Source organism: Neovison vison, chromosome X (assembly GCF_020171115.1).
Source record: "Neovison vison isolate M4711 chromosome X, ASM_NN_V1, whole genome shotgun sequence".
Lineage (NCBI taxonomy): Eukaryota > Metazoa > Chordata > Mammalia > Carnivora > Mustelidae > Neogale > Neogale vison.
The window spans coordinates 26,762,547-26,775,284 of NC_058105.1; the positions used below are offsets into that span (position 1 = coordinate 26,762,547).

A 12,738-nucleotide genomic window follows, 5' to 3' on the forward strand; every position below is an offset into this window, starting at 1 on the left:
ATGGGAAATGGATCAGAGTAATGACTTACAAACTCCAACACTTTGCTCCACTTTGTTTAAAAACTGTTCAGGGAGGAAGAGTGTAAAACTCCCCCTAAGAAGAAAACTGTCTCCTGCACATGAAGTCAGAGAAATGTGTATGGACCAGTGAGAGGATGGAGAATTTAAGAGCACAGTTGAATTAGCGTCATTCGAAAACATGCAAAGCTTTCCTGAGTGTGGGGAACAGTCATGGAGTGGCATATATATATATATATATGTATATTTTTTTAAATAGAGTTAGTAATGTAATTTGTAATACTTTGAAAATGAGTTCTACTTTGGGGAAAAAAAACCCCATAACTGGATGATACAGATTTTTGTTTATCTTTGCCATCCACACTCGGCAGGACCTCAGCTGCAAAGGACAGTGCAAACGAATCCAAGGTATCCAGCCCTGGGTGGCGGGTGTCCAGGTTTCTAGCTCATTCCTGGCATGCGCCAGCCAGGTCAGTGTTATCTTAGTGATGGCCAGTGTTATATACGGAGACAGTTTTAGGATAAGAAGATCATTTTCTTAACTGTGAAAGTAGAAACGGTTTGCTTAAAAAAAAAAACCCAAAGTAACTAATTTTTTTTGATGTATTTCAAAAGAAGTGTCCCATTTATTTTTCAATTTTGAGTTCAGGAAATACCCTAAAATAAGTCGTTTGGAGCCATGAACAAAGAACAGAGAGGTGTGGGGAGAGCAATGCGAGGGTGCTGAGTTTCCCCAGAGTGGGAAAGAAGAAAAACTGGCCTAGTGCGTTAATGACCAAATCGATTCCTCCCCATGGTGATCCTGGAAGTGTTGATTTAAAAATCTCTACTGTGGCTATGTGTCTGAACCTGAAAAATACAGAATCCCAGGGGGAATACGATTTATCTGCCCAAGAGACTTGGGGTAGATTCTGCTCTGAATGGCTTCACTTCTCCTTTCTGAGCAGGGACACCTAAAGGGCAAATGCCTGTTTTAATTAATGATGCCAGAAGATCTTCAATGGTGCCCTTAGGAGGGGTAGATATATGTGTAAACACGGAGGTTACAGAGAAAGACAAGGATATCACAGAGAAGTAAAAGGAATATATGAGTGAGGGTGTTGTACTTGCACAGTAGTGAAGAACTTGTTCTAACAACACAGTATCTGGATGATGACAATGGTAGCTTATCACAACCTAAGCTGGAAGTCCTCCCCTCTTCTGAAAAACTCAGGAAATCACAGGCATGTGCAGACAGGCAGCTAGAAAGACATCTCTGGCCAGGCAGGTCTTGATTTATTAAGTTGAAGCCAATTGATGACCAAGCAAGAGAAGATTGGTTGCTAGATAAAAGAATTTACTGTAGGGTACTTTATATTCTTTTCTGTTGGTTACCTTGGGATAGGTGACCTCTCCATACACTAGCTGGTGGAGGTCATGGCAGTTCAAAATATGCCTTAGTTTACACTAGAATTTGGAGCCTTTGAAAAAGTCTCTATGCAATTCTTTTCACAGGGTTTTCTGGATGCAGGATTCTAGGAGAATGATGGTTTAAGTCATTTCAATCCTTCTGCCCTTGGACCAGCCTGAACTTTCTCCCCAGCCTAGCAGCATGTTCCATATGACTGCTGGCATTACTGGGCTCCGGCCACCCAGGCAACCCTCAGTCCCCAGGGGCAGCCATAATGATTTGCAGAGTTATGCAGATCTCAGCTGCTAGAAGCCCCCTCTGAGCGAGAATTTATATCTATGTAGTTCACAAATGTAGCTCAAACCTATTTAACTCCTTGATAATGAGACCATAATTCAATGCAAGTGCAAAGAGCAAATTCAATAATGCATGCATATAACACGAGGAGTTGAAAGCTATGAGTCATTTTACTAAGGGCCCAACAATGCTAGTGACTGAAACCTGTTGATGAACATTTATGCTAGAGAAGCAGCTCCAGAAGTCACCTGTGGATATGTGAGTGAAGCCAGTGCATTTCCACATGATAGTCTCAAAATTCAAAGTGATAGACCCCTTGAGTCCATGAGTTGTGATTTCACTGAGGGACTTCTGCCAAACTGGGACTTTGTCCAACCTCACCCTTTAGAACAGGAACCCAAAACCATCATTAGTCATGGACTAGCTCACACAACCCAGTTCGTCTGGGAGGACTTCTTACTCTGTCCCTGATAGACAGAAGGAGCTCAAGGAACATGCTAAAACATCTGGAGAAGCCAGTTTGAATAACACGTGGCCACAGTCATAACTGATATGATGCACTTGAAAATTCTGTTTTAAGAGCCATTAAAAACTCAAACTATCAAATTTGGTTGGGCTTTATGACATATAAACCTGTTTCCTTTAGTTCATCCCAATGGCACCAAGAAAGAAAAGCCTAGCCAGAGAAGACAGACAGAAACTGATCTCATGTTAGATCAGAAGCTCACATGATACGTGTTTCTCAAGACATCGAGTTCATGTCCCTGACTCTAGGCAAAATGTTCATTGAGAGTTTAATCTGTTGGGTGCCAACATCTTCCCCCAATATTCCCCCAATAGCCCTTTCTTGAGCATGACCCATTGAAAAATAATCAGTCTTAGCTTACACTCCATAAGATTGCAAGAGATGGGGTTTCTCTATGACATCAGAAAGCTGACTACTGGTTGTCAGAACACGTGCCCCCCTCTCCTAGCATGCATTCTAGCATACACTTATCTGCCCTTTCCAGCAGTGAGGCTATATAGGACACAGTAGCAGAGTCAGTCTCTTCCTCTCATTTTCTCTCTCTCTCTCTCTCTCAAATGTAAAATATGCTATTGCCTTAGTTTTGTATTTTGAGAAATATTTGCTTCAAGGCCAGATGAAATTAAGCTTTAATATGAATTTGGTGCTTGCAACACACTTTTGCCACCTGTGACCAATGCCGATTTGCCTCACGTGCCAAGGGCCAAATGCTGTACCGCTCTCTAGAAAGTCAAAAGAGAATGGATTTCAATTGTTCTCCATAAATTTGCCCCCACCCTTCTCCACCAACTTCAACTCCCACCCTCATTGCATTTATTTCGATCATTTCAAATCTTTCATGTCTTTTTTCCATGGCTGTCTTGCCTTTCGGAGAGTGTAGTTCTAGAACCTTCTCTCCAGATGAAAGGAAACCAAATGATTTGGCCTTAGTGGGGCAGAAAGTGTATAGACACACACCATTTCACTCTGCCTCTATGGCCGTGTCTCTCCTCTCGGCAATTATGTAACAGCATTCTTACCTGCAGGCTTTTCATTCCCGCTGCTCTTTCTGTAGCTCAGGTGTTGAACATTTAGTCATTATTTGTCAATAAGAAACACATTCAAGTTAACAGGATAACACCAAAGGCAAATCATCATGTCTTAATCATAAACATCATGTTAAGGCCACACAGTCAATTTCCCCTCCCCCCCAAATTGCTATAATAGATTAATTAAAACAATTTTTTTTCTAGATTACAATTTTTTTTTCCGGTGGTAGAATTGATTCTTTAACACCATATGGCAAAATCAATGATTTTGGCAGTCACTGGACTGGTTCAGTTCTTAAGGCAAAAAAGGTCCCTTGCTTGAAGCAGCCACTTGAGAGAAAGTGAGGGTTTGCTCTTGGGAAGAAGACCTGAGTAAAGTTCAAGGAGCAAATTTAGTCACTCCCAGCAAAGAAAACTGTCAGGTTCTTCATACTTCCAGGAGGCAGCACCAGCACAGAGACATGCAAACCAACGAAGAGTATAATATACTCACCCTATTCCTTGATCCCAAACCAGTCTCGGTGATTCACGGGAACTTCTTCTAAGACCCAGGAAGTGCCATCGATCTGTAATGATTCTTGCCTACACACATAACAGTGTCAATAAAGAGTCATTGGGATCCATCTTAACCCTGGGCATCCAAAATGTCTACCTTTAGGGATGGCTTCTGCTAATAAAAGGTCCATCTTGTTGCAGGTAAAAGGCAGATGCAGATTCACATCCGTGACCCAAGGCCCAAGAATGTCAAAGAATTCTGGGTGTGGAAGAGAAGTGGTTAAGAGACGGTGGCATAGGAGAGGAGGATTGTAGACATACACGGAAGAAGAAATACACACAAAACTGAGGATCTCATTTATACATATGGGAAACATAGTATCACCTCATTTAGCTAAGGACCACCAAACAGGAAGCTGAGGGCATTTGGAAGTAGGCTGTTCTAAAGTACAACTTCTTACTGTCTTTGAATATGAGACTTGCTAAGCAAATGCAGGAGATCAAAAAACATGATTGCTAGTGATAGAATGGAAGGACGTGCTTGAATTTCTTAAGAGAACAAACTCTTTTTAGTTCCTCTGAAAGCAACCACATGAAAAGAAACACGACTAATTTTAACCGTAAGCCACTTTTTGAATTTAGGAAAACAAGTTCCCTAAATTCTTTCCTAGCACCACAGTGTAGTTTTGAAGATAACAAGGCTGCATTTCTCTATCGAGGTTCTTTAAGTCACAATGATCACTCAACCATTTCTTTACTTAATCCAAGTTTAACTGCATATGTCTCATCATCATCCCTTACTTTCCAATATGCCCTGCAAGTTAAGGCACTGGTCATGTAACTCTCCTTCCAGTCACGGGGTTCAGGGTGGTTCCAATGAAACATTCTGTTCCAGTGTTCCCCAAAGCACACAAAACGTGTTGGTTTTCAGCTTGCACAATATGGACACTGGAAGTCTAAATCCCTGGATAGAATTAAAGCTGGGACAATTTTAGGGTGAGGTGGGGGAGGGTTTAAAAGCCTTGTCACCCCAGGCACAGGTAGCTTGTTTCATAGAGCAGACCCCCTCAAGGAAGGTAGGGCGACACAGGAAAGCTAAGCTGGTGCCCTTTCCCCAGGATTAAGGGAGTGAAGCAGGGTGAGCAGGGGCGGATCAGAAGAATATGAAAGTTTGAGGTGACAGGCAGCTGTGGAAGGAGGCTGATGTGCTTATGTGGTAATTCAGCAGCTAAATCCCCATTCTGCTGTGATTTACAGAGACAGAATTTCACTGGCTGTGTCACAAACCCCCGGTGATCGGGGTTTATTGCTGAAACAACCTACTGGCTCTTAATTACCACATTTATGCACACATTGTAATAATGCACTAACACCAAAGGGTGATTTGCAGGTTAAAAATTCCCAAACCACAGCTCTAATTTTCATGATCCTTGCCTGTACATTTATAGTCCATCAAGGAAGGATCAGGTCTGATTTGTTTGGGTCCTATTAGCTCAGGTTCAGGAAATGGCTAAAACCGAGCAGTATTTCGGTTCAGGGGCTACCTCGGAAGCTGACCTTGTCTAAATTCCTTGCAGCGTTTGGAAAACAAGATAAAATCAGTGAAATGAAAGGAAAGAAATATCTGTTGCTTTAGTTTAAGCATGTACACATTTAAAATAGCCTGAAAAATTGCTCGGCCCTTCTGTAGAAGAGTAACTTTTGGAGACTAGGCTGAAAATGCACAATGTCTCATGCCAGGGGGGAAAAGTCAACATTTTAATATAATTGCCCACTTATCATTATTTTAAGGTTGCGGGAGAGAAACAGATAAGTATTGTAGGTTTTTCTCCCTTTCCTGGTTTCAGAGATAATAGGTGTGGAAGTGTTTTTGAAAAAGTAAAAGCACTCATAAATGTCAGGCTTTATGATTATTGTCATTTTTAGTAATCAGCACTGAGGGCTGAAATGGCTTAAATATGCCATCTGCCTTGTAACCAAGGTAGTTGAGAATAAACCTGGTTTTTATGGAAATATCTCACATGCAATCAGATTCACGTTGCTCATTGGAGGGGTCTATGTGATCAATTGCTGCCTACACTATTATCACAAGAGGCGACCCTGAAAGTCAGCAGAGATTTGTGACAGCATTAGCTGTGTGACCTTCTCAAAGTCACCACCATCTCTGGGTCTCACTCTCTGTGAAACGATGGTACATTCAACAGTCAATTGTCATGTTAACTGGGGTGGGATACAATGAAGAAGTGTAATTCTCAGGCCACTTTACCAATACAGTCAAACTTCACTGGTTTGGTCTAACATAGGGCAAGGTCTGTCTGAATGAGAAAGTCCTGAATTACAAAACAGGTTTGAGGAATGACAGTTTTATTACTTTAGGTCTGTTTTGTAATTCAAACTCCCTATGATACATCGCCAAAGTGGAGGCCCTTGTGAGAACTACTTTACCAGATAGATTTGTAATGAATACGATTATATCTAATGAATGCTTGCAACGTTTGGGAAAAAATTTGTTCTCTTAAGGAAAAAATTCAACAGACAATCTAAACTCTTCATTTGCTTAACAAACCTCTCTCAGCCCCTTTCCTGATGCTATACAGGTAGACTGTTGACTGGTCCCTGTCGGGTTTGTCATAAATTATAAATCGGAGGGCTCCAGATTAATGGGGTTTCGCTGCCTTTTCTACCTTCTTCTCCACTGATTTGCTTTTGGCGTCACCACCAGATAGTTGTAAAACAGATTCAAGTTCATCTCTTGCCCCTTCTCTTGCTCACTCTCAGAAAACAGCAGGTAGCAAGAAGGGAGAGGACAGAGGAAACTCCTTGGTAATCCGGAAATGGAATAAGCAATCGTTGGAGATGTGGTACTCATCATACTATTATCCATAGCTGAGAAAGGGGTTGACTTATTTCAAAAGGCTGGCTGGAGGAATGGCCAAAGCAAGTGATTTGAGAGATGCCTGGCAGGTAGCACTAGTGTCAAAGAAGTTGGAAACATTTAGGTTCTACTGAACTGTTTTTCCTACTTGCATATTGATAATCAGATAATCTGGAAATCGTGGGCTGGCAATAAGGTTACTTGATAACTTTGCAGCAGTATCAACTGAGGAAAAAGAGAAAAGCTTGATTGCTGGTTGTAATTAGCAAAGAGCTGGTCTAAAGTTTTAGGGGTCTTCAGGATACCAAAACATCTGGGTGAAAAGTAAAAATTCAGCCAACTATGTGAAGATTTGGTTTTGGTTTATATAACAGCAAACATCTGGTTATTTGAAAACTTCTGGGCACTTGGCATCATGTGGATGTTTTAGAGTCATCTTGACACAGTCCATGGCTCCTTTGTAACCATGCTGAGTGTGAATGATGAAGTCAAGAGAGCAATGTATCCAATCCAGCTCAATTTTCATTCTGCAACTCACTTGAATGAGAAAATTAGGTCCTCCGGGCCTGCTAAGAACATGAGAAAAAGACCAGGAAGAAGGTGCTAAATGCTCTAGGCATCAGGTTAGCCACTGCAAACTCAATTGAGCCGAAAGCTTGGCTAAGCTGTCAATGTCATCAGTTCACACTGGTGGGAAAGGAAGTTATTGCTTTCTGACACACAGTAAAACCTTGATTAATTGAAATCCATAAGGGATGAATGGAATTTTCAATAAGAGTACTCATTTTGTTTCATTCTTCGCTAACAACATGGTTTTATTTATTTATTTTTTTCTCAAAGTGCGTGTATCCACTTTCTCGCCTCCGGGAAGCAGCCTCTAATGTTTGAGGGTCAATCCAGATGGAGAGAAGATATGGGAGACAAAGCTGAATGTGACCTAACCACAGGTCATCTCTTGGCAAGTGATTTAAAAAAAAAATCAATTCCTTGCAGAATTCTTCTTTTTTGGTACTATTGATGCTTTCTCATCAATGTGGAGTAGTGAGGAGGGACAATTCAGTTAGTTGGGATACTGGTTAGATGAGTTCTGGTTAATCAAGGTTTTACAGTAAAAGACCTCGCCAATGCCTGGTAAGATTATGTGCTGGAGGAAGTTGTATTTGAATTTATCTCTTTGAAAGTGGTCTGTATCAGTGTTTCCAAACCCATATTATAGTGCAGACTGGCCAACTAATTTTTCCATCAGGATCCTGAGGAATGGAGAGAGAGAGAGAAGAGCAGAGGTGTAACCATTGTCTCTGAAGGAGAAAAGGGTTGGCTTGCCTGTCTGTTGGCCTGTATATGGGAAACACTGTTCTTCACCTTAAGATGCCCATGGTATCTTGGTTGTACAAGAGTTGATCTTACATGCTTCAATATAATTCACATACTCTTTGGGTCATGGAGGATTCTGTTTTCAGGTCCTCTCTTGTACTTACCCAATGTGTCCTTCCATTACTTGGTATCATGGCTTCTGAGCTTGCCCCTATTTCTTGTTTCTTGGATGAAGGCTATTTGTTTCATTCTTTCTAGCCCTGAAGAGCATTGTGCAGCCAAAGGAATGCCAAGTATGATGGATTTTCCCATGAAGGCAGCCTGGATAACAATTAGACCTACCTGAACCAAGAACATGGCTGGCGAGAAGCCAAATCAGGGATTTATACACATGGAGTATCACAGTTAGGCGACGCACTTGTTTAAATATACAAAATGTCTCTGCCAAGTTTGTATATGGGGTGGCCTGTTGAAGAAAGACCCCATTTAACTTGAAACCGAGCTTGTCCTTTGGCTTTCAAGTTAAGCGGGGCCAGCTTAAGCGGGCCATCACATACCAAGAAAAACATCTCATCACTCATACACATAACTGAAGAAGCCAATTCTAATCCACCAACCAACCAACCAACCAACCAACCTCTGTGAGCAACCGTCATGCCTTGGGGGGGAAAAAAAAGCTGTAACCTGACTTCTTAGTAGATAGATTTGATTTCTCATACCACTCATGTGAGGCAGGTGGGGATAGTCTTAAGGCAAGCCTGGGGCTCTTGAAAGCCTAGGCCACTGAAACCCACACCATAGCCTTCATAAGGCAACCAGTATGGCTTGTGAGGGGAAGGGAGGGATGTGGAGGGGGAGCCTCTGTCTGGGAGTTTAAGAAGGGACCCAAGTTAGATCAAAAATGTGGGCAGTGCCCTCGAGTCTTTCTGGTTCCCAAAGCTGCCAGGCAGGGGAATAACCTGGTCATTCCACCTTATGTGTGAGTCTTGTGCTCTCTCCTCAATAATAAGATAACAGTCTTGCCGATTACTCGTCACTAAGGGTACCCGGTTGTGGTGACATTGAGGCTGACCTTGGAGTCACCGCCCCCGCTGCCGCACTCTCCTTTGTCGTACCACCATTTGTTTTTCAATTTGTCCAAGAGGCCTTGCTCATTCAGTTTTAATACTGCCAGGTTAACAGCATTTCTTGAAACGATAAAACATAACTTGTAAGAAAATGCACAAATGCTTAGGAAATCGTTAACGTATAAAAAGGAGCACAAGAGGACAAATTGGCTAAATTTCACAGAACGTGGAGCTATAAAAATGTCTGTACAGCAAATACAGGGTTAAATATTGGAAGGTGGCATGGAGGATAACATTTGCTCAAAACTGAAGTGTGCGGGATGGGGAAATTGTCTTTGAGAAAAAAAGTAACAAGAACACCACATCCATGCAATTAACATTCGTCACATATGGCACCATAACTTGGCTTTTACCATTTAAATTGAAAAAGCCGTTGAACTGTAAAATTAAAACAGCAACAAACAGTCAGAGAGGACAACACAGAGAGAGAACATTAAAAAAAAATGGATGCATTAAATCGATGAAACCATAATTTACCGTCTTATTTAACTCCATGGAATAGTGTAGGTTTTAAACTTTTAAAAGTTACCTCAAAATCCACAAGAAAGAAAATGACAACAAAATGCATCAGGGTAGGTGGAATACTATAACAACACGGATATTGTTATATTATTCCACCCACCTTAATGCTGAGCCTTTAGGGGTTGCCACACCATAGCCTTTGGAATCCAGATTTCCACCAACTTTCATGGTATCACACGGTTTTCTCTGCTCAATGTACTCATTCATGGTTGACTCCAGCAGGAAGGCGAACTTTCCTTTGGACTTCCGCACTCGGGCCACTCCATCTGCTGTTGTTTTGGTAAACACAGATGGCTCTGCTGATTTCATGTAAGACCACATTTTCTCATAGACAGCGATTTTGGACCTCTGCAACAGAGAGAAGCGTTCTTAGAGTTGCCAGATACTAACATTGGAAAAGGTGTTGGCGCAGTGGTTTCTGAACGTGCTTGATGGCCGTCCCCAGGAAGAAAGGTCAGCCACATGTGACCTGGTAGGTACGCGCATACCTCTGTAAGCGTGGTTCCAAAATAGGTTTCTCAAAACCACACTCGTCCTTGCAATGTGTCGTGCTCTCTGAGATATTCTCTCTTATTCTAATTCACTGAAGAAAAAAAAAAAACAAACCCCCAAACAAACCACCAGTCAGGACCCACTGATTTGATTTCATGGCCCCACTAATGGGTTTGCAATCTAGTTTGAAAAATACTTTCTTGGTTCAATCTTCCTCTCCATTCAGAAATATCCCCTACAATATTCTGTTCTGTGATTACCCTTCATCTGCCTGAAAAAAAAAATGCCATCGGAGGGAAGTGTACAACCATTTTAGTGAGCCCATTCTAGCACAGGGCATCAATTGCTGTAAGAAAGTACTTTCTTATTCTGAGCTGAAATTTGTTTCTCAGTAACTCCCAACCTTTAGCACTATCTGCTAGAGCTATGCAAAGCAATCCTGTCCCTCCCTCTGCATGATAGCCCTCCAAATGCTGCAAGACTGTTGTTTTATTATACCTTCTCTTCATCTTTTCATCTGGTCAAACTCCACTGAAGTCTAAAACTATTTCCAGAACGTTCACAATTTAGGTCTATCTCCCATAGGATTCTAGCTGGCAATTCCTCTCTTCAATTAAATTGCCTAGAGATAGACATGGTACTCCAGATATCTGACAAGGACAGAATGGAAAGACACATGCTTTGCTTCTTGTCATTGGAACATTATTTTCTAGCACAATGCTGCCTGAGTTTTCATTAATGTATTTAGCCTTTCATCCATCCTTTTAACAAATATCTCTTGAGCACCTGCTACATCTAAAGCACTCTATCGCGGGTGTGAAGGTGGAGGCCAAACTCAAACTGTTAGTTCTTCCTGCCAAGCCAAGTTTCCCTCATCTTTACAATTTTGGATTTTGAATTTAATGCCATTAAATTTCATCTCAATTCAGGTGGTCCTTAGAACATGTACTAAATGCTTTTGGCTCTATGTTAGGCATTCTGGAGAATATAAAGGAAGTGTGATCTCAACAACCCCATGACTTCCAACTGATTTGGGAGCTAGGTCCTTAGGAATGAAAACTCTACAGAAAAATTCTAAAGCGCTATTTGACCAGAGGTGAGGTCGCATGGTAGAAACTAGAAACCTATGCCATGACATCAAGTGTCCTTTTATGGGCTTTCCTGGCCCCAATCTCAGTTTTTTTTAATTGTTAGTTTAGTTGATCTTTTCTGGATTTTGGCCAGTGATATTCTTGAGGCCTGCTTAAATAATTCCAGAGGGCCAGAGCTCCCAGAGCTATCCCCATGGAAAGTGTTTATGGCAATCAAAACCCCCACTGAGGTCCTCACTGAGCCACTGAAACTGTTCACTGAGATTGAAAATATGGTTTCCATATCTGGTTTGCAAAAAGAACAGGAAAAAAAAAAAGCCAAAATGGCTGAAGCCAAATGAGAAAAAAAAAAAAAATGAGCGAAAGAATGGTAGGAAATGAATTTAGAAGGATAATCAGAGGTCAGAGTAAAAGTTTGGATTTATTCTGATTGGAAACTATTGAAGAATTTTGAGGAGAGCTGTGATAAGATCCAATTTAGCTTTTTAAAGCATTACTCCAGCTGCTGTATGGAAAACCCACTCTAAGGTGGGCCAGAGTGGAAGCAAGGGGACTGGCTAGGGGGCTATTCTAGTAGTCCAGGGGACAGATGGTGGTGGCTTTGACTAGGTTGGGAGAAATGGAGGTAGAAAGAAGAGATTGAATTCAAGATATGTTTTGGGGGAGATAGCACACAAACCTTGCCAATGGACATCTCCACCTTATGGTCCTTTAGACATTTTGAGATTAAACATTTCCAAATCAAACTTACTTTTAAAGCCTGGTTCTCCTAAATTCTATCAGTAAACCACCTAACATTCAAGCTAGAAAGTTTGGTTTCGACTCCTTCCTCAGCCTCTCCTTATGCCATGTTTATTCTTACATAGAAATGTAGGATCTGTCCTTTTGTCTTCTTTCCATCCTCATTACCATTGCCCTAGAGCAGGTCCCCATCATTTTTTTGGTCTGGACTACATTGCTTCCTAATTGCTCTCTCGGCTTCATCTCTCTCTTCAATTTATCCTTTAGTGATCCTTCCAAAATGTAAATCTGATCATTCTTTAAAATCTCCTGATAGTTCCCTAAACCCTACAGGACAAACTTCAGACTCTTACGTATGATATTCAAGAGGCTTTATGATCTTAAACTACACTCTCCTATGAGTTAGTCCCACTGGACTACTCACTATTCACCGAAATAGGCTGCACAAGTTCATGTCTTATGCCTTTGGTTATGCTTTTGTTTCTGACTGAATTATCCCTAATCATCTTACAAGGTCCAAAGCAAATATCATGTCTTCTGTGAAATCTTTCCTGACTCTTACTGGCCCCACAGAAGTGCTTTCTGGTGCTCTGAAAGCACTTTTGTCATACCTTTGCTACAGAACTTACTGGAATGCATTTTGGAGAGTTGGCTATGTGACTGTCTTACATTGCTGGGTGTTGTTGAAGACAAATTCCATGCCTCATTCAGCCTGGTAGCCCTGTTAGCAGCCAGCACAATGCACATAGTAGACATTCAAGATATATTTGCTTAATAACTGAAGCTTAGTCTGATCAGGGTGATATCTAGATTGTTGGTGAA

At 41.4% G+C, this 12,738-nt stretch overlaps 1 protein-coding gene across 9 annotated transcripts in view; it reads right to left on the reverse strand.

The window, feature by feature from the left end:
• Positions 1-12,738, reverse strand: part of GRIA3 (glutamate ionotropic receptor AMPA type subunit 3) — a 290,604-nt gene that overhangs the window by 14,675 nt on the left and 263,191 nt on the right. For 5 of the 9 annotated variants that reach the window (XM_044234397.1, XM_044234395.1, XM_044234396.1 and 2 more), the window contains one exon: positions 9,693-9,940. In XM_044234397.1, coding sequence (XP_044090332.1) covers positions 9,693-9,940 — 248 coding nt within the window. Of the gene's footprint in view, positions 1-3,480; positions 8,204-9,015; positions 9,131-9,692; positions 9,941-12,738 lie in introns of those variants that run through there. The other 4 variants (XM_044234394.1, XM_044234400.1, XM_044234399.1 and 1 more) reach the window with 3 other exon arrangements.